We start from the raw sequence: 20101 nt of genomic DNA, 5'->3' as shown, positions 1-20101 counted from the left end.
CTCGAAAGATATTTGATTCTGTAGGCCTGTCAGAGTTGCCAGATTTGGCAAATAAAAACATAGGATTCTTAGCTAGATCTAAATTTCAGGTAAGCAACAAATATTTTATTAAATAAAAGTATGTCTCAAATATTACATGGAACATATTTAGAATAAACCACAATTCGCAGTTTATCTGAAGTTCATATTTACCTGGGAGTCCTGTCTGTAAGCTGTCTGCCTTCCCAGGGGCATGTTCCAGGAGACTGGATTTTTAAAATAGATTCTTCAGTTGATTTCTCTCATCAACCATGTTGGAAACAACTGCTAATGCCAATCTGTAATCCACTAGATGCCATTTTTGCTCAAGTTATTAACTGGCAAGTTAATACATTTTTATTTAATTTATGGATCTGGAGTCCTTGTCATTCATTAACAGTGCCTCTCACTGGCACAGGAGGCTGGAGAAATCACTATTTTTCCAGGGCTTATAATTTATAGAGGAAATTCCTGATAGACAGAGATGGGGTGAGCTAGCCTTGAAGACAGGTGAAAGGACTTCCTGCCAACTGTCCTGTGTGCTCTGCTCCTGCGGGAAGGTTACTGGGCTTGTCAGCCAGTAGAAGGCGGCAATGTCAGAGAATGACAGGGTGATCCTGTGTTTTTTCTTGGGGTGGGTGGGTAGATAATGGTCCCAACAACCAGAAATGGGGACACAAAGAAGTGCCTTTAGGTAAGAAAGACACAGTGAGATGGTTTTGGAGATGTTCGTATCTCCTTTGTGCATGCGGGTGGAGGCATTTACCAGGCGGGCCAGTGCTGGGTCTGCATTTGGGAGCGCAGGTGGAGCTGGACGCATGTGTCTTGAAGTTGTCAGTGTGCTGGTGGTAGGCACCACTGGGCTGTGAGTGCAATCATCCAAGAGCAAGGACAGGGCCTAGGAAAGTGTGGGAACAGCCAACTCCCTTCCTGTTCGTGCTGCTCTTTCACGGTCCACCTCACCGGCTGCAACCCACGCACAGAGTTCCATCGAGTCCCACTGTAGGGGGCTTCCCTGGTGCCCACCCACACCCTGTAACCCCAGGGCTTTATTTGAGGCAAACATGGTTGAGTGTGATCATGATGCTGGGATTATGATCCTCAAGACCTACTCACTGCAGCTGAAACACTGCCCCAATCTTCTGCACAGTGAAGGAGGCCATAACAAGAATCTCTGTTACACACATGGAAAAGTGATCACATTTATGGGTTACTCAAAGACTACAGTCTCCAAAAAGACATATGGGAAGGATAAATGAACCGGAACCTAAAGGTGTTTTTCCTCTGACCTCTAGAAATGTTGGGCAAGTTCACTTCACCTCTCCGTATTCCGTCTCCTCACCTGTAATGATGTAAGTGTGGTGCCTTCCTCGGAGGGCTGCTCTAAGGGTTAAATAAATGTACATGAGTACATATATATATGTATATATTGATGTATGTGCATATGTGTGTATATATGTCTATGTATGTACACACACATAGACACATGGTGTTTAGAATAAGCTCTGACATGTACACTCGATAAATATTAGCTATGTATATGTTGAATTGTATTAAATCATATGTAACTCTTCGATTCCCTTTGAACGAGGTTCTGGACTCTTTTGTGTTCTTTTCGGGCCAGAGTGGAGGCAGGCAGACAGGTTGGAACCCATATTTCTGCTGGCTTAGGATTGGGGCCTCCTGCCATCTGGTCTTCATTTGTTTTTATGAGTTCAGAGCAGGATAAACTCTTCAGCCTCTCTCTTATCCTCAGTGGAAAGAGCCTTGGGCTGAGAAAAGGAAATATGGGTGTTTATCCACTTCCACTGGTGAAATGGGAGAGAACACGGTGTGTGAGAGAGGGCAGCAAGTGTGGCAGGTGCTGTTTGTTCCCCAGGTGCCCCTCAGTACTGAGGCACTCCATGCCAGAAGTTGACAGTTCTCAGCCAAATTCCTCTCTGGAGGTTGCTCTCTGGCTTGCCCAAGCTATCCACTTCTTGTGGGCAGCCTCCATCCAATAACTGGTTGATGAGGAGAGGAGTCTACAGGTCCTGACCTTTGGCCTCAGGATGGGTGAACACCAAAGAGCCATTCCAGATCCAAAAATTCTTGAAGCTGAGCTTTCCATTGAAAGCACCTTGCGTTCAACTTCTTCCTTTGCACAGTTTTGCTTTTTTCACCCCTTATAGATGTGACTGTTAAGAGTAATTCCTAATAAACCTTCTGCATATGAATCTCAGAGTTTAGAGACTCTTTTTTTTTTTTTTGGTAATCCCAACTTATGATAATTGGTACCAGAAATGGTCCTACAAAGCACAACCTAAATTTGGGTTTTGAGGATGGATCATCCATTGGCTTACTGGCAATGAAGACCACGTCACTGGTCTAAGTGTACCCTGATAGTCCCAGTGTCAAATTGTGAAACAATTGTTGAGATTTTCAACAGTGGTAGAGTGAGTTTGGGTGCTGGTGGGAGAAAGCATATGGCAGCTGTGACATCTCAGGTGGTCATCTTGGGAGTCTGGGGGCTGGAGATAGTCATTATAAGGACATCGGAACCAGGTGACCATTCCTGGAGGCCATCAAAACCTTGGAGAAAAACAATGACAGTCTGAGGATGAGGAATCACCAGTGTAAGGCGAAGTGTGAAAGCCAAAGGGTCTTCCCGGCTGCACATGGGAACTCTCATTTCTTTCAGTCAAAATGCAGAAAAGCACAGGAGAAAGAGAGCTCCAGAGAAAGTTCGGTTTTCAGCATTTGTAGGTCTGCTCCATGAAGATGAGGGCTTTGATTGGGAAGGAGTGAGACACTGAGTTTGGAATAAGGGTTTGTATGGACATAAGTTTTTGTTTTTCTTGAGTAAATATGTGAAAGTGGAATTTCTGGGTCATATGGTAGGTTTAAGTTTAACTTTTTCAGATACTGCCAAATTGTGTTCCAAAGTGGTTGTACTATTTTACATTCCTGCTAGTAATGTATGAGAGTGCCAATGGCTGTATATCCCCGCTGACCTTGTATTGTCAGTCTCGAATTTTAGCTATTTCAACTGCTCTGTAGCATCTCAATGTGGTTTTAATTTGCACTTCCTTATTGACTGAAAATACTGAGCATTGTTTCATAGGCTTACTTACCATGTGTATATCTTCTTTTGTGAAATATCTATCCAAATATTTTGTCCATTTTAAATTGGATTGTCTTCTTGTTGAGTTGGAAGAGTTCTATGGATTCAAGGTCTTTGTCAGATGCATGACTGAAGAATATGTTCTCCCAGTCAATAGCTTACCTCTTTTCATTTCCGAAAACTCCTATCTGTACTAGAATTTCATTCTTGATGGTAAGTTTTGAAGAGCAGAAGACTTTCATTTTGGTGAATTTCAGTTAATCACTTGTTTTTCTCTATGCTTGATCCTCTTTGTGTTCTAAGAAAACTCTTCTTATTACTAAGTCCTGAAGATTTTTTATCATTCTTTATTACATCTTCACTAATCATGTTTTTGCCCCTATCAGACCACAGTAGCTTCTCTTATCAAGTTCACCAGGAACAAATTCTTGGTTCTTTTCTTAGTGGACCCATGAGAAGCATTGGACACCTTCTCCCTGACATACTTTCTTCTTGTGACTCTCAGGACACCATGTCCTCATGGGCTTCGTCCTCCTTCCATGGCCATTTCTCAGTATTCATTACTATCATCTTCTTTTCTCTCTCTCTCTCTCTTTTTTTTTTTTTTTTTTTTGCCATTTAGCATGCTCCAAGCCTCAAATCTTGGTTCTCTTATTTATTAATATTTATATCCACTGCCTTGACAATCTCATCAGTTTCTGATAGAATCAAATTTACATCTTCAGCCCAGAACTCTCTTCTAAAGTCCAGATTTGCACATTTGTCTTCCACATCTCCACTAGGATGACTTTGCAAACTCAACATTGACAAAATTGTACTTCCCTTGCTCCAACCTCCTGGGCTCATAGTCTTTTCCATCTCAGTTAATAACATCTTCGTCTTTCCCACGGTCAGGCCACAAGACCTTGGAGCCACTCTTGACTTTCTTCTTTCACTCTTGTCCGTCATCCACTCAGCAGCAAATTTTGTGGAGAGATCCTCAAATGATGTCCAGGATCCAGTCCCTTCTCACTGTTTCCGCCACTCTCCCTGAGCTTGCCCAAGTCTGCATCATCTCTCCCTGGATCACTGCAGTGGTCTCTTGATGGTCCTCCTTGCCTCCACTCTTGACCCTTTGTAGCTACTGCCAATACAGCAGGCAGCCTGATCCTTGAAATGTAGACGATACGATCTCACTACACACATCAAAACTCTGCATTGGTTCCCCACGTAATTGGAGTAAAACCCACAGATCTTACAAAAACCAGCAAGGGCCTCCGTGGTCTGATGTCCCGTCCCATACCTGACCTCATCTCTTTTTTGTTCAACTCCACTGCAACCATACTGGCCTCCTTGCTGTTTCTCCAATGTGCAAGGCACACTCCTGCCTTGCACATTTAAAAAAATTGAAATGTAACTTACACACATAAATTTCACCCTCTTAAAGTATAATTCAGTGGTTTTTTTAAAGTATATTCACAAGGGACCCCAACATCTATACTCATTCCAGAACATTTTCCTCATTCCCAGAAGAAATCCCATCCCCATTGTCTCCTGCCTTTTTTGTGTGTGTGTGTAATTTGCAAAGGAAGCTTTATAGACAATGAAAATATAGTACTTTCATTGCTCAAAATGTATAATGTGCAAAAACTTGAAGTTATGTGGTTTACTTGTTGACCATCTGGCTACAGTTCAGTTACTGCTTCAAAAGCTAAACTTCATAATCTTTCTAAGCTGCTTTTAAAATAAAGTTCTTAAATTATAGCAATAAAGAAAAGGAAACAATTAATATTACAGTTTGTCAAAAACATGTATGAAATTTTAACTCTTATTCTCAAAAAGTTATAAAAATTGATGTTTTGGCTAAGTTATAAACATGCTTATAGTGCATTTATTTGTGTAACTCTAGTAATGCTTATGGTGGCTATAAGATCAGAATAGATTCTTAAAAAACATAAAAAATAAAAATATTTAGCCTCGTTATTTATCTGTAGAATGTGTTTATATATACCTAAATTTCAGCATTTACTATATCATCGTTGCTTTAATTTAAGAAGTCACATATGAAGAATAAGGCAAAACCACCTATGAGCTGGCATATTAGTTTGTTTCTCAGCTTATAAAAATATTCTTAATTTGTTGATGTAGCAAACAAATTTCAACTTTGATTGCTTTGCAGAAAAACAAGATAATCTTTACAATAAACTTTATGTTTTTTTTTTTTTTTTGAGATGGAGTCTGGCTCTGTCACCCAGGCTGGAGTGCATTGGCTCCATCTCCGCTCACTGCAACCTCCACCTCCTGGTTTCAAGCGATTCTCCTGCTTCAGCCTCCCAAGTAGCTGAGATTACAAGCATGTGCCACCACACTTGGCTAATTTTTGTATTATTAGTAGAGACAGAGTTTCAACATGTTGGCCAGACTGGTCTCGAACTACTGACCTCAGGTGATTCGTCTGGCTTGGCCTCCCACTGTGCTGAGATTACATACATGAGCCACCGCGCCCAGTCTTGCAATGAACTATATGGTTCAATTGTATACAGGCAACGTGTTATATATGAAAAAATAACGAACTGAACTACAGGTATTAAATACTGAAAAAAGTTAGCAGTTTATTATGATTTGTTTTATTTAACAGTTTGGGAAATCATAGCCATCAGCTTTTCCAGTGGAATTCAGGAATCTGAGTGAAGCTGTTAGTGTAGCGAAACTTGTAGGTAAAATATACGAATACTTTTGATAGCACTGTTAAGGGATCTCTCTAAAATTAACTCACTGATTTTATTCTCAAGCCATGTTGACCTGGGCCGCTCAACATGGCTTTTATCATGCCTGATGTTAATGCATGTTGTCTTTTTACAATAAATTCATGACCATCAGAGGATATCCATTTGACATATGTGGCATCAGGGCCTTCATAGCCACCATAGGTTTTCTCCTCTCCATCCATTATGTCCTTATGAAATTCCACAGTTCTGGGAAAGTCTACCTCCAGACTTTTGCATTGCCTTTCCCCCTGACTCGATTGCCCTCCATTCTTTCTTTGTCCATTTGTATTGCTATAGAGAAGTACCTGAGCCTGGGTAATTTATAAAAAAAGAGGCTTATTTGGCTCACGGTTCTGCAGGCTGTATGGGAAATGCTGTGCCAGTATCTGGTTGGCTTCCGGTGGGGGACTAGGCTGCTTCCACTGATGGTGGGAGGTGAAGGGGAGATGGCTGTGCAGAGGTCACAAGGTGAGAGAGGAAATGAGAGAGAGGGTAGTGCCTAGCTCTTCTTAATAGCCAGCTCTCATGCGAGAACTGACCCATTACCTCTAGGCCAGTGACAAGCCATTCACGAGGGATCCTCTCCCAAGACCTGAACACCTCCACTAGGCTCTGCCTCCTGCATTGGAATCAAATTTCAACATGAGGTTTGGAGAGGGGGCAAATATCCAAACTACAGCTCACTCCCTCACCTCCTTCAAGGCTTAACCCTAGTATCACTTTACCAAGGCGACATTGTACTCCGACTATTCTGTTTAAAATTGCTGTCTCCTCTACTTTTTCTTTTTTCCATTCTACTCATCATGTTCTAACATTCTATGTACACTTACTTATTTTCTTTATAATTTATTGCATTCTCTGGCAACAATGTAGGGACATTTGTGCTGCTCACTGGTGAAACCTAAGCACCTAGAACAGTGCCTGGCACACAGAACATGCTTATTAACTATTTACTGATGAGATGAACAAGACAATGAAATCCTGAGTGAATGTCAACCACCTTTCTTGACACAAGTGTGACCAGGCACCCCATGCCTCCCTTGAGGATAGTCCTAGCTGTTCTTTTTCACCAAGCCCCAAATCTGACTTGAAGAGGCAATGCAGATATTTACTGAGGTTCTTGGGGGAGATGGAGGAGGAAGTGGTTACAACCAACATTAAGTCACTACATCTCTTCAACAGCCTCCTCTTTTCCTAGATTCTTCTCCCCATAGCAGCAGACTCACTTTTCCTATTTTTTTTTCCTTTTTACAGAATATCTCTCTCCTCCTTTTTTGCTGGCTCTCTGTGTCCTTCCCGACACTACCCTTCATCTTGCACACCCATTCAGCAAAGCAAAACACTGGTCTGCTCAGCGAGACACCTGGCCACTTATTTCTTCCTAGACCAGGTCACTGATAGACAACAGGGGTATGTGGGGATTCTAATACTCTGACATTTTGAGAATAGTCGACTCCACCCTCAAGGCCTTTCTACCTGGATGTGTGAGGCAGTTATTCCAGGTATCCACCACTTGCCATTCTAAGCCTATGTCCCCAGCTCCTAAGAAAGTGTGAAATTCTTTCTTGTTTTGGAAAGCAAGGAAAGAATTAGAGAAGTCTCTCTGATCCTTATTCTTTGAAAAAAAACACAAATGGGGTATTTCAATAGGCAAGAATACGAGAGGCTGAGAAGCACATGGAACTGTAATGAGAGGTCTGCAGCTTCAAAGGTGAGTCTCCCCAGAGGGGAAACCTGAGCCCCAGGCCTGGGGTTCCTTGCACTCCTGGTTCTCGTTCCTTCCACTTGGTTCACACTACTTGGAGCGTGGCTGTGTTCACAGGCATGAGATGACCTGAAGACGGTCACCTGAAGATGACCTGTGAATCTGTGTTTTATCATTTGAATGGTTGCTTTAGTCCTTAGCTTATCATAGTCGATCTTTGAGTGTTTTTATAGCACTTTATAGACAGTCTTAGAATCTCATGATAGTTATTCCCATTTTCCCCCTGCTGGCTTTTTGTGCTGTTGTCATACATTTTACATCTACATATGTTGTAAATGCCACAATTACATCGTTATTATTTTTTAATAAGAATAAAATCGTATACAGTTACTCATGCAGTCAACAACTTCTGTTATTCTTTATTCCTTTGCATAGATCCAGATTTCCATGAGGTCTCAATTTCCTTCTGCTGAGGAAGTTTCCTTAATGCTTCTTATAGCCCACGTTTGCTGGTGATGAATTCTTTTAGCTTTTTATTTCTGAAAACAGTCTTTATTTTAGATACATATTTTTTGCTAGATATGGAACTCTAGGCTGACATTTATATCTTTAATCCGACTGGAATTTATATTTGTTTATGATAGTCATTCAAGTCCATTTTTGAAACTATAAGTCTGATATTAAATTTCTAGGCACCCTGAAATCGATGGGACCCGGCGTTAACTAGGTCTTCTTTTGGTTTTGGAGATGCTAATCTCCTTTTCTGATGCCTTTTTTCATTCAGTACTTTAAAAATGTTGCTTTATTTTTGCATTGTTTCAGACAAGAAATCTTCTGTCATCCTCATCTCTGTCTCTGTATGTAATACGTCTTTTTATTCTGGTTTCTTTTAAGATTGTCTCTTTATCACTGATTTTGAGCAACTTAATACTGAGGTGCCTTGTAGTTTTCTTTATTTCTTGGGCTTGGGGTTTGTTGAGTTTTTTTGATCTATGGGTTTATAGCTCTGATCGAATTTGGAAATTTTCAGCCATTATTTCTTCAAATATTTTTTCTGTTCCACACCCACTATTCATTTCAATTTTTGATTTTTTTTTTCTCTTGGTGTCTTATTTTGGATAGTTTCTCTTTCTTCAAGATCCCTAATATTTTCATCTGCAATGTCTAATCTGTTGTTAATCCCATCCAATATATTTTTCATTTCAACATCTCACACATTGTAGTTTTTATCTCTAGAAGTTCAATTTGCCTGTTTTACAGATTCCATGTAGCTAATTTTTGCAAATACATAATGAAGTATAATAACTGTTTTAGTATCCTTGTTTGCTTATTTGAACATCTTTGTCAGTTCTGGGTCAGTGTTGATTGGCTGATTTTTCTTCTCATTATGTTTTCTGCTTCTTTGCCTGTTGGTTATTTTTGATGGAATGCTAGACATTGTGAATTTCACCCCATTGGGTACTGCATATCTTTGAATTCCTGATCTTTGTTTGGGATGCAGTTAAGCTACTTGGAAACAGTCTGATCCCTTTGGGTCTTGCTTTCAAATTTTGTTAGGTAGAGCCAGAGCAGTGTTTAATCTTGGACTAATTATTCCCTACTACTGGTAAGGCATCACCCTCTGAGTACTCTACCCAGTGTCCCAATGTCTTATCATTCTGGTAGGAGCAGGCACTAGCCCTGGTACCATGTGAACACCAGGTTCCATTTGCTCTAATTCTCTTGCCAGACTTGGGTTAGTTTCTCTGCACTCATATACTGAATATTCAGGGGAGGCCCTCTGCAGATCCCTGTCCTTCTCTCTGTAAAGCTCTTTCCTATCTGGTACTCTTTCTTGCAAAGTCTAGTTACCTTTGTCTCCTCAGCTTTGTTGCCTCAGCTTAGGAGTCCTGTATTCTCCTGCTGTCCCTCTCCCTGCCGGATGGCTGGATAGCCCTCCAGTAAGCTGGGGCAATCAGACGGGTCACCTCATTTTTGCCCATCTCTTAGGGATCACTGTCCTCCATTGCTTTTTGGCCAGTGTCTTAAAAGCTATTGTTTCATATATTTTATTATTTTTGTGGGTTCAGACAAGAGGGTAAATCAAAACCTGGTTACTTCCTCTTGGCCAGAAATGGAATCCACTTGCAACATGTAGATAGCAATAATTCTTTCATAGGGATCAAATGCGCTGATAATTGTAAAGGGTGTAGTCTAGAGCTTGGCAGAGAGTAAGTACTCAGTTAACATTAGATATTGCCACCACTGACAATGCTGTTACTACTGTTGCTGCCATTGCTGTTAGTAATTATCTCAAACAGATGAAATATGTTAATTCAAGTGCTTAGCCATGACCTGGTGGTTAGTAAGTCCTCTGTTAATATTCTTCCTCCTATTGCTGTGGTTGCCATGCTATTCCTACTATAACTGTTATTATTATTACAATCAGACTAACAACCCTGGCCTCAAAGAGACTCACCGGTATGTAATAGAACCTGACCTATCTCTTCCCAGAGGTTATAAGTAATGGTGTTTTTGAGATGTGGAGTGAGCATGAATCCTCTAATCCAAGCCTAAGTGGACAGATTCAGGGGAAACTTGCAGGGGGATTCTTGCTTTGGTCTGGGAGATGTGTTTTTCCTAGAAGTTACAAAACAGCATTAAGAAATTTAGCTTCTCTGTTATATAGTCTCCTCAACACAGGTTATGCCTTCCTTGTGTCACCCATTTATCTCATTGTAATTTCCTAGAGTTGAGAGGTGAGGACAAGAAAAGGAGCTAGCGCCTGCTGAGGGCCTGCCGTGCACCAGATGCTCCCTCTGATTCTGGAATGGCCATGTCCTTTGATTTTTGAGTCTTAATTTTGTCAAGTATAAAACGGAGATAACTGTGCCAATCATACAGTGTTATTATGAAAATGAATTTAAACATGTATAAAGTGCTGTGGGTAGTGTTTGGCATTGTCTGTATTTGATACATTTTATCAATCATTATTATCTTCACAAAAATCCTCCATTGTAGCTGGCGTTATTGTTCCCACTTTACTGATAGGATGTTGCTTACATAAGACACCTGATGGAGCCAATATCAGTCCCACAGGGAATGACAAGTCCATCCCTAAATGCCATTTGCTCATTCATTGTTGGGAATATAATAAAGCTCTCCTGTATTCCAAGCCTGGGGCACCCAGGTTTCTCACAGAGCACAAAGTGCAGACAGGCAGGTAAATTTACAAGTGTAGGCCAGGCACAGTGGCTCACGCCTGTAAATCCCAGCACTTTGGGGGGCTGAGGCGGGCGGATCATGAGGTCAGGAGTTCAAGACCAGCCTGGCCAAAGAGAACAGCCTGGCCAACATGGTGAAACCCAGTCTCTAATAAAAATACAAAAATTAGCTGGGCATGGTGGTGGGCGCCTGTAATCCCAGCTACTTGGGAGACTGAGGCAGGAGAATTGCTTGAACCTGGGAGGTGGAGGTTGCAGTCAGCCAAGATTGCGCCATTGCACTCTATCCAGCCTGGGTGACAGAGTGGGACTCTGACTCAAAAAGAAAAAAAAAAAAAAAAAATTTACAAGTGTAATAAAATATCATGGGAACATTGTTAAAAGCTTGTGTAGAAGTGACTGACTTTACATGGTTTTGGGAGAGGGAAGATTGTAAGTAATCTTTATTTGGACGAATTTTTGAGCTGTGTTAGCGTTCCCCTAATAGCAGGGGTGGGGAAGTGCGTTCTGAGCAGAGAGAATGCCAAGTCAAGGTCAAGAAACAGAACATTGCCAGCTGACCCATATATGTGAACTGTAAAATACCATGGGGCTTGATGGAGAACATGGTCTTTAGCAGGAGATTCTGGATGCTAAGAAAGAAGGTGGATTTTTATCTTGACCCAGTAGGTCAAGGGAAGCCACTGAAGAATTTTAAACTGGAAAGTACCTACAACAGTTGCACAGTATATATATTTTTAAGCCAAAAGATTGTAAATTACCATATTTCCATGATCTCAAGCCAAATAGTACTTACTTAGGTGTTAGGGACTGATTGCTCTGTGCAGGTCTTCATACTGCTGTCTCTGCAGGTGGGATCTCACGCTGTTGTCTCTGCAAGTGGGATCTCACACTGTTGCCCAGGTCTTCACACTGCTGTCTCTGCAGGTAGGATCTCACCCTATTGTCCAGGACTTCACACTGCTGTCTCTGTAGGTGGGATTCTTTCCTGAGATGACGGCTCGCTGGAGGCCCCCAGTTTGTGTTAGGGGATTGTCAGTGAGCAAATGTCACTTCAGGGTGTGAAGGCAAGAAGCCAGTGTCTGGGTGTAGACTCCCTAAAGCCTGGAATGAGTAATGGTTGAATCTGCAGTGGTCCTGAGCTCAGTGTCTCTTAGTAAACATCCTGGTCAACTCCTGTGGAAAGCTCCAAAGTGCAAGGCTTTGCTGAGGGTTGTACAACAAGGTGAGTTTTTCTCCACTCTGATTTATCTGTTAATTTGTTCTCATTCACTTTTGACTCTCTAAAAATTGTTGAAATGTCCTTTTCACTAATGGCCTTTCTCTTCACCGTTATGGGTTCTTACTGTTTTTATACCTGTTACACCTTCCTATAGATTTCAATTTCACGTTCTTGAATTAGAATTCTGGTTTTGTTTTTTAAAAAGGTTCCTGTTGTCTGTAGGGCGAATAATTGGAGAGGTGTGGCCTGGATATAGGGAGACCTACCCAGAGAATATTGATCTCATGGTCCAGCTGACATGGTTGGGGGCTGAATTGAGGGAAGCAGTGAGCCCAGAAGGCAGGAAGGACCCAGAGAAGCCCACAGGCAATACAACAGATGAGGGAAGAGAGGCACAGGAGGGTTGGAGGGTGAGATACCTTCCAGGTCTTAGACATGACCGGCTGGGTTTGCAGCAAAGCATAAGGAGAAATGAGTTGGGAGCAGAATGCAGAAGACCTATTTGGACAATTCGAATCTGTAGTGTCACTGAGACATCTTGGTTGTTATGTCTGTAGATAGGGTGCTTGGGAGACGTGTGCAGAAGAAACTATGGATTTATGAATCATTAGTGCAGGACTCGATGACATGGTATGCTGTGTTGGGGGTCCCAGAGGCCACCCTCAGCCTCAGTGATTCACTGGAAGGACTCACAGAACTCAGAAAAGCTGTGATGCCCATGATTATAGTTTATTACGGTGAAAGCAGGAGGAGAGACTAGGTGTCAGCTTCCAGTTGCCCTCTCTCAGTCGGTCTACAGAGAAGCACTTACTTCTCCCTGCAGTGATGAGTGACCGGCAGCCAGGCAGCCTCAGCCCTGGTTTTCAGGGGTTTCATTGCAAGTTGGTCACCTAAGCATGGGGTGCCCAGGCGACCGACCTTAGTTGCTCAGTCTCCAGCCCCTGCGGAGGTCAACTTCACACCACATGGCCTGAGACCAGCCCCCCGCTTTTTCTAAATCCCATTGTCAGCATAAAGTATGTGGCATGACCCAAGGCCCCAAGAAAAGATACTCTTCTCAGGCAGGACACGCCAAGGGCAGGGGTTAGAGGTTTACTCCTGGAGCCAGGGAAAAGCCAGACCTTTCTTGGAATTTAACATGTGGGATGGGATGAAGTCCCTAGGATGGGTACTGAGGATGGAAAGTGAGGAAAGCCGTAGACAATGCTGTAGAGCACCCCAACTTCCCAGGGAGAGTCAGAGCAAGAGAAAGAATGTCAAAGGAGGGAGGACAGCTTAGAGGGTGCCCCGGAGCCAAGGGCGCATGGCACTCAAGGGAACCACACCACAGGTGACAGGGAATTCAGGCAGGAAGCTGTCTGGAAAAGGTTCATGGGCTTAGACATTTGGGGTGAGAGCCTTTTTAACAGAATGTTTCCACTGGAGTGGCTGGGGCTGGATGCCTGACCGTGGTTGGCTGGAAATGTTGGGAGATGGGGATCAAAACACAGGCGAATGTTGTGAGCTGCTTGGCTATGAAGGGAAGGAGAGTGACAGGGTGGCAGCTGCCAGGAAACAACAGGTGGAGAAACGTGTTTCCTTAATCATGGGAAATGGAAGACGTGACTAAGTGTAGAGGTTGTGGGCAAGAGGCTGGAAATACGAACCAGAGTGAGAGAAAGAGGGAGGAGAGATGACCTGGAAATTTGGGATGGAGAGCATGCTGGAGGATGGAGGAGGCTGTAGGATCTGGAGAGCCACTCTAGGGAAAAGAACAGGAACTGACCAGGGAGACAGGAACTGCTGAGGATGGCTGAGGCGCTTAGCACGTTGTAAACTAATGTGGAACGTCGTAGAGTTTAGGCCGGAAAGTGGACTTTAGAGTTGAGTGCCGTAGGCTGAGTGTGCAGGAATGAGCATGGGAGGGGTGTTAGAATAGTGGAACGTGATAAAGGAACACAGCGTGTAATTTTGGAGATTATGTTTGATGACAAAGTCTGTGGTGTGGCCCAGGGACTGGACAGGTGAAGTGCAGTGGGGTCTAGGGGCTAAGAAGTGTTGAAAGTCAGGATCAGAATTTGATCACCCACAGGACCAACTCTTGTTTGGACATCAGGTAATGTTTAATCTGACTGAGAGGTGGACTGGAAGTTCCACTGGGTTGGTGTTCTGGAAGTTCATGGTAATGTCTTCTTTCATGTGCAAGGTAGCAGTGAAGATGATTTAAGCCGTAGGTAGCAGAAAGCCTGAAACAAACTGGCTGAAGCAGTGTGGAAATGTGAGATGTCAGCTGAAGAGCCAGCCAATCACAGGGCTCCGGGTCTGTTTCTTGGCTGTTCTTCAGGCTTGGCTGTCCTCTGTATGTGGGCTTAATTCTTCAAAAGACTTTTAATTAAAAAAATTGTGGTAAAATACACATCACATAAAATGACCATCTTAACCATTTTAAGGGTACAGTTTAATGGTGTTAAGGACATTCCTATTGTTGTACAATCATTACTATCATTCATCTCCAGAACTCATCTTATAAAACCGAAATTCTATACGAATTGCACAAATAGCTGCCATTCTCTTCCTCCCAGCCCTAACAACCACCATTCTACTTTTTGTCTCTCTAAATTGACTACTCTAGGAACCTCATATAAGTGGAATAATATGATATTTATCCTTTTGTGTCTGGCTTATGTCACTTGGCCTAATGTCCTCAAGGTTCATCCATGTTGTAGGATGTGTCAGAATTCTCTTCTTTTTTTCAGGCTGAATAATTTTCCATGGTATAGACAGACCACACTGGAAAAAAATCTATTCACCCATCAGTGGATGTTTAGGCTGCTTCTGTCTTTGGGCGTTTGTGAAGAAGGCTGCTGTGAACATGGGTGTACAAATATCTCTTTGAGTCCCTGCTTTCATTTCTTTTGGGTGGATACCCAGAAGTGGAATTGCTGGGTTTCATAGAATTCTATGTACAACATTTTGAGGGACTACTGGGCCATTTTCCGTAGCTACCGTACCATTTTACATTCCCACCAACTGTGGGCTTAATTCCGAAGTTGCTTCCCCCTTGGTGGCTTTACCCCCCATGCTATGACCTCAGAGGGAGGACAAAAACTGTCTGGGATCTGGCAGTAGTGATGAGACCCCGCCTGCTTGGTGGACTCAGGGCACAGGGCTAACCCTAAACCAATGACTGTGGCAAAGGACTGGTGGGCTTTAGACAACCCGCCTCCACCCTCACCCCCCACACCTTGGAACTGGGGCTGTGGTCAACACCCTCATAAGTGTGTTTGCTGCGTGGATAGTGCTGGGGGCAGATTCCAGGACTATCCACTCAGCAAACACACAGATTGCAGTAACAGAACATGGCTACTGGGACCACCAACTGTGTCCCAAACTCAGAGTGCTGGGACACAGATTCTTTGAACAGTTATATGAAGTTATAATTGGCATACAACAAACTACACATGGTTAAAGAGTACTGTTTGCTAAGTTTTGATCTGTATGTGCCTGAGACACCAATTTGATTGACCATCAGTTTAAAGTATTATCGAGACGTTTCCTGAAAAATGATCATGTAATTATCCCCTGCATTCCAATAGTATTTTAGGATGTATCACTTGGTTTTCTCTGATTCTTACCACAATACTAGGAGGCACCTGATCCTCGTTTTGCATATTCAGATGCCACAGTGCTGAAGGGGCATCTCCCAGTAGGTGAAGCGGTCCTGGGAAGGACATCTCCTTGTGGTGGAACAATCAAAGTGCATGGAAAGACAGTTTTTCTCTAAAAACTGAATGGCTTACTAGGGACAAAATCCAGAGCCTTGACCCACTTACCTGGATCCCTTGGCTGATCCTGAGTGGGCCATGGGCTGGACCCAGAATGTGTGTCTCCAGGCCCTCCAGCCCTCTAGCAGGGCACTCATGTTCACACACCAGGGCCCAAGCCTGAAGGCCGGGAGAGGCCAGGGCTGATGGAGTGGAGCCTGCAGCCAGCATTGGGCCTGGCCTGCTGGCCACGGGTGCCTCCTTCTTGCTGGCTGGCTGGCTGGGTACTCTGTGCACGGGTGCAGTTTGGTGGAAGAAAGGCGATTCCTTTACTTGTGTTGTAGGGTTTCAGAGAAGATGTGCATTTATAACTGGGACTCTGACAGCCTTGGGTTAGTCCCTGGTGGGCCACTGAAATGGACCTATTCATTTCAACCCTGAGGTCACAGATAGGAAGGCCATTTATTACAAAATAAACCTAAGTGAAAGTTCAGATCTATCAGTGCTTCTTAATCCTAACTGGACGTTCAGATAACCTGGGAGGTAGACACAGATATCTGAGTCTCCCCCTTTCTCCCCAGATTCTGGTTTAATTGGTCTGGGTGAGGCCCAGGCATAAGCATACTGTCAAAGCTTTCGGGTGAGTCCATCATGCTCCTGGCTTCGAGTGAGGACCACTGACTTGAAGGGTTACTTCAGGTAAAAAGGCATTTTCATTTACACACATATTGCAAGACGATTCTTCTGAAACCTGAATTCTTTCTATTTTTCCACATTACTTTTGTCTTCGGCTTAATTGGAGCATGGATGCTTCTCTGACATTTGAATGGTAACGCAATGACTCAGGATTGTTAGGAAAAGGCAGTCTTGTTGTAAACACATGGTTTTCTTTCATTAACTTTGCAATGAAAGGGGTGACTCTTACCAGACTTTAAGACATGTCTTCACAGTTTGCCATCTACAACGGGAGAAGACAGTTTGGCTGTGTTCCTCCAGTTTCAGGGAAAAGAACTGTGCCTCACAAGGTTGTTTACTAACTTTCAGCCTCTGGCAATAGAGTTACAAGCTCTTTCCAGAGGCCCAGGCTGGGCGCTGCAGGCCACCTTCCCATAGTCACTTGGATGATTTAAGGTCACATTAGGAAAGAGATGGCAGATGCCAGTTCCCAGGTCCATGATCAAACAAAGATTCAAAGGAAAAGGTTTTGGAAACAAATAAGCCTGGCTCTCCCAAAAGCCACACGTCAGCAGGTTATGGGCAGGCTCTACTGAAGGTCTCACCGCAGTCATTACTGGCTCTTGTGAAAAGGTCAAGGCCCTAATTCAGACACTGGAGCCACTTCCCTAGCCTAGCAAAGGGAACATGGAATGCAAATATGGAATAAAGAGTAGGTTCCACTTAGGCCTTGGCAACTCAACTACCCCAGGGACTCTGGTTACCAGATGGTACTCTCCTGCCTGCTTCGGAGGTCCCCCCAGCCTGGGCATGGTGCACCCGAGAGTCATCTCCAGAGAGCTGTCTCTACTGTGCTGCATACATTGGAGTCCCTCTCTGTACACCTGAATTGGGCAGGCAGGCCTTCCCTTTTCTTCTTTCCCTTTGAGAATGAAGTGCCCGTGGGCCCTGGGTTGTTCAAGCCTCCCATCAGCATCTCTTCCTGCCTATGTAAAGGCGTCTGCCAAGTTGAGTCTGAGAGGCCAGGACAGACCCTGCTTCCCAAGGTCTTCTTGGTTCCATATTCCCAGCATCAACTCCAAATGGTGGCTGATCAGTGGCACGCCCTAAACAGCCCTGTGTGAGGACTGGCACTCTGAGTATGACTGTGTGAGCCTCCTCAGCCGGGCCCTGGGCCCCAGAGCGGGGACTTACCTTCCACAGGGGGCCTGGGATGCTTTGACCTCCACACTGCCGGCCCAGCCTCCTGGGCTTTGTGTGGCTCCGGGCGGGCGGGCCTTTCTCCACCAGGGCCTCCTGGGGCAGCAGAGAAACCACCCCAGTCCCGTTTCCCACCCTCTAACAGCAGGGACTTGGACTTCCCTGGGTGTCACAGGCCCTTCTTGTTGTAGCAGGAGGATCCTGTGCGTTTGATCTAAATCTGGTCTCCCGCTGGAGAGGCCCAAACAATCTCAGTCAAAACAGTATTAACAGGAAACCTGTCTCTTAGGGCCAAGAATGCAACCAAAATAGCTCCAAGTCTTCAATTCCAATAGCAGCACGGTTTGGGAAGGCTTCACCTGAGAGAGACAATAAGTGGAACTCTGTCCCCAGATATCCCGCCCTGCCTCTGCACCCTCCATGGGGCCTAGTGGAACACAGGTAGTGTGGGGCTGCTGGACGCCAGGCTCCCCAGGCCGGTGGTGAGCCCTGACTGTCCTCTGAGGGTGGAGCTGGGGATTCCGGCTCCAATCCCACTGTGCAACCTGAGTGCACTACAATCAAAAGGCTTGTTTTGACTGAATTAACTGATCAGGTTTTTTTTTTTTTTTTTTTTTTTTTTTTTTTTTTTGAGATGAAGTCTTGCTATGTCACCAGGCTGGAGTGCAGTGGTGCAAGCTTGGCTCACTGTAACCCCTGCTTCCCAGGTTCAAGCGATTCTCCTGCCTCAGCCTCCTGAGTAGCTGGGATTACAGGCGCTCGTCACCATGCCTGGCTAATTTTTTTTGGATTTTTAGTAGAGATGGGGTTTCACCATACTGGCTAGGTTGGTCTTGAACTCCTGACCTCAGGTGATCGGCCCACCTCAGCCTCCCAAAGTGCTGGAATTACAGGTGTGAGCCACTGCGCCTGGCCCAAGTATTTTGTTTGATGGAGATAATTGAGAATTTTAGGAGGAAAAAAATCCTTTTTTTAAAAGCATCTAATTTCGCTATGAAATATTTACAAGCTCAAAAAACACTACAAGGAAGAAGATAAAAGTCACCCATAAGCTTACAGTACAGAGAGAACACAGCTCACGCCTGCGGGAATGCTCAATATTTCTTCCATTTATGTGCACATATCTACACAGACACCAGACACACATCACACATTTTAATGGGTTTGGGTGTCTCCTGCTTCACTATTTTCCTTTCCCTCTAGGCAGCCCTTGTTGCCAGCTTCCAGAGGTGTCTGCTACCTCTGCAGCACACCTGCATTTATTTAGAGGAGTTTTCCTATGCAAGTGGTAGCACAACAAGGTACTTTTGTGGTCCTTCCTTTCCTTTTGAACTTGACCGTGTACCTTGCAGAGCCTTCCAAATCAGTACGGGCCTGCTTCTTTACAAATTTGTATAATATTCTACTGTATGGTCACACCATAATTTATTCAGTCCCTCATTGTGAACATTTAGATTGTTTTCAGACTTATTAAAAAAAAGTACTCAGTTTCTCACTTTGTAGAATTGGTGTCCTTGAGTTAAACACTTCTGGTCCTTTGTGCTTTTGCCAGCCTGCCCTCCCCTAAACTTGTAAACCTGCACTCCCACTTGCAGTATCTAGGAGAATGTTGATCTCCCTGCACCATCACTCACACAGTTTGCCATCACAGCTTCTGAATTTTGCCAACTTGCTAAGTGAAAAATACCACTGCCTTTCTTGTAAGAGTGAGATTAAAATCTGTTCCCATATTTGAAAGCATTTGCACTTTTGTTTCTCTGAACTCTCCATGTTGTTTTGCTCACTTTTCTACTGGGTTGTTGGCATCTCTCTTTTTCTTCTCTCTTTTTGATAGCACAGTTTTAATTTTTTGGCCACTATTCCTTTACTACTTCTTAGCCCAGCAAGAATAGAAGCCGCTCACAATACAGTTTCTTTTTCTTCTTTTAAATCTCCTACCTCACATACCGTTTGCTTCCTGCAAACATGGCTTACTCATGGTTCCTCACTCAGTCTGTTTCCTGATGCTTTCCCTGCCAAGTGACCAAACTAGGTCCAGAGTAACTCTTACCATGAACCCATGTGCCCAGCTCCCAGAGGGTAATTTTATTCTGCAGGGAAACTTCTAGCAATGTACCACACAAGCTGGAAGCAGCAGCATGCCAGGTGGTAAAGAAAATATTTGGTTATTTTGGCTGGAAATTCTTGTCCTCTATAAAATCATCTGTGGTAGTTGGTGGAGGGAAAAAAGCTTTTAGAGTCTAATATTACTGATTCAGTTTCCTCACAGTTGTTTTGGCAAAGTCTATATAACTGCAAAAATCATTTGCTTTACTTAGAGTTTTGCTCCTCATTATTCTGAGATGTGAAGTTCTAAAGAGACTGAGGTCTCTATTGGGAAAGATTTCCTCACCATCAATCTGAATGTGGTGTGTTATCTGAACTTTTGCCTGTGATTTTTAAATCCTTTAAAGTTTTTTTCTAAGTATTGGCCTTTTAGTTCCAT

The 20101-nt window shown here is 43.6% G+C and overlaps 1 protein-coding gene across 1 annotated transcript; it reads right to left on the bottom strand.

Annotated features, from left to right (window-relative positions):
* Positions 1-2446: 2446 nt before the first annotated feature.
* Positions 2447-6050, bottom strand: LOC117082523 (elongin-C-like; the record flags this gene model as incomplete). The annotated part of the gene is given in 2 exon segments (XM_033209263.1): positions 2447-2475; positions 5774-6050. Coding segments are annotated over 2 exon segments (306 nt in total), but the record flags the coding sequence as incomplete, so codon positions are not given.
* Between the last annotated feature and the right edge of the window lie 14051 nt (positions 6051-20101).

The sequence above is a fragment of the Trachypithecus francoisi genome, unplaced genomic scaffold (assembly GCF_009764315.1).
Source record: "Trachypithecus francoisi isolate TF-2019V2 unplaced genomic scaffold, Tfra_2.0 Lachesis_group9, whole genome shotgun sequence".
Taxonomy (NCBI): domain Eukaryota; kingdom Metazoa; phylum Chordata; class Mammalia; order Primates; family Cercopithecidae; genus Trachypithecus; species Trachypithecus francoisi.
Note: the sequence above shows the minus strand (reverse complement) of the source record. Positions and strands in the feature narration are given on the sequence as shown.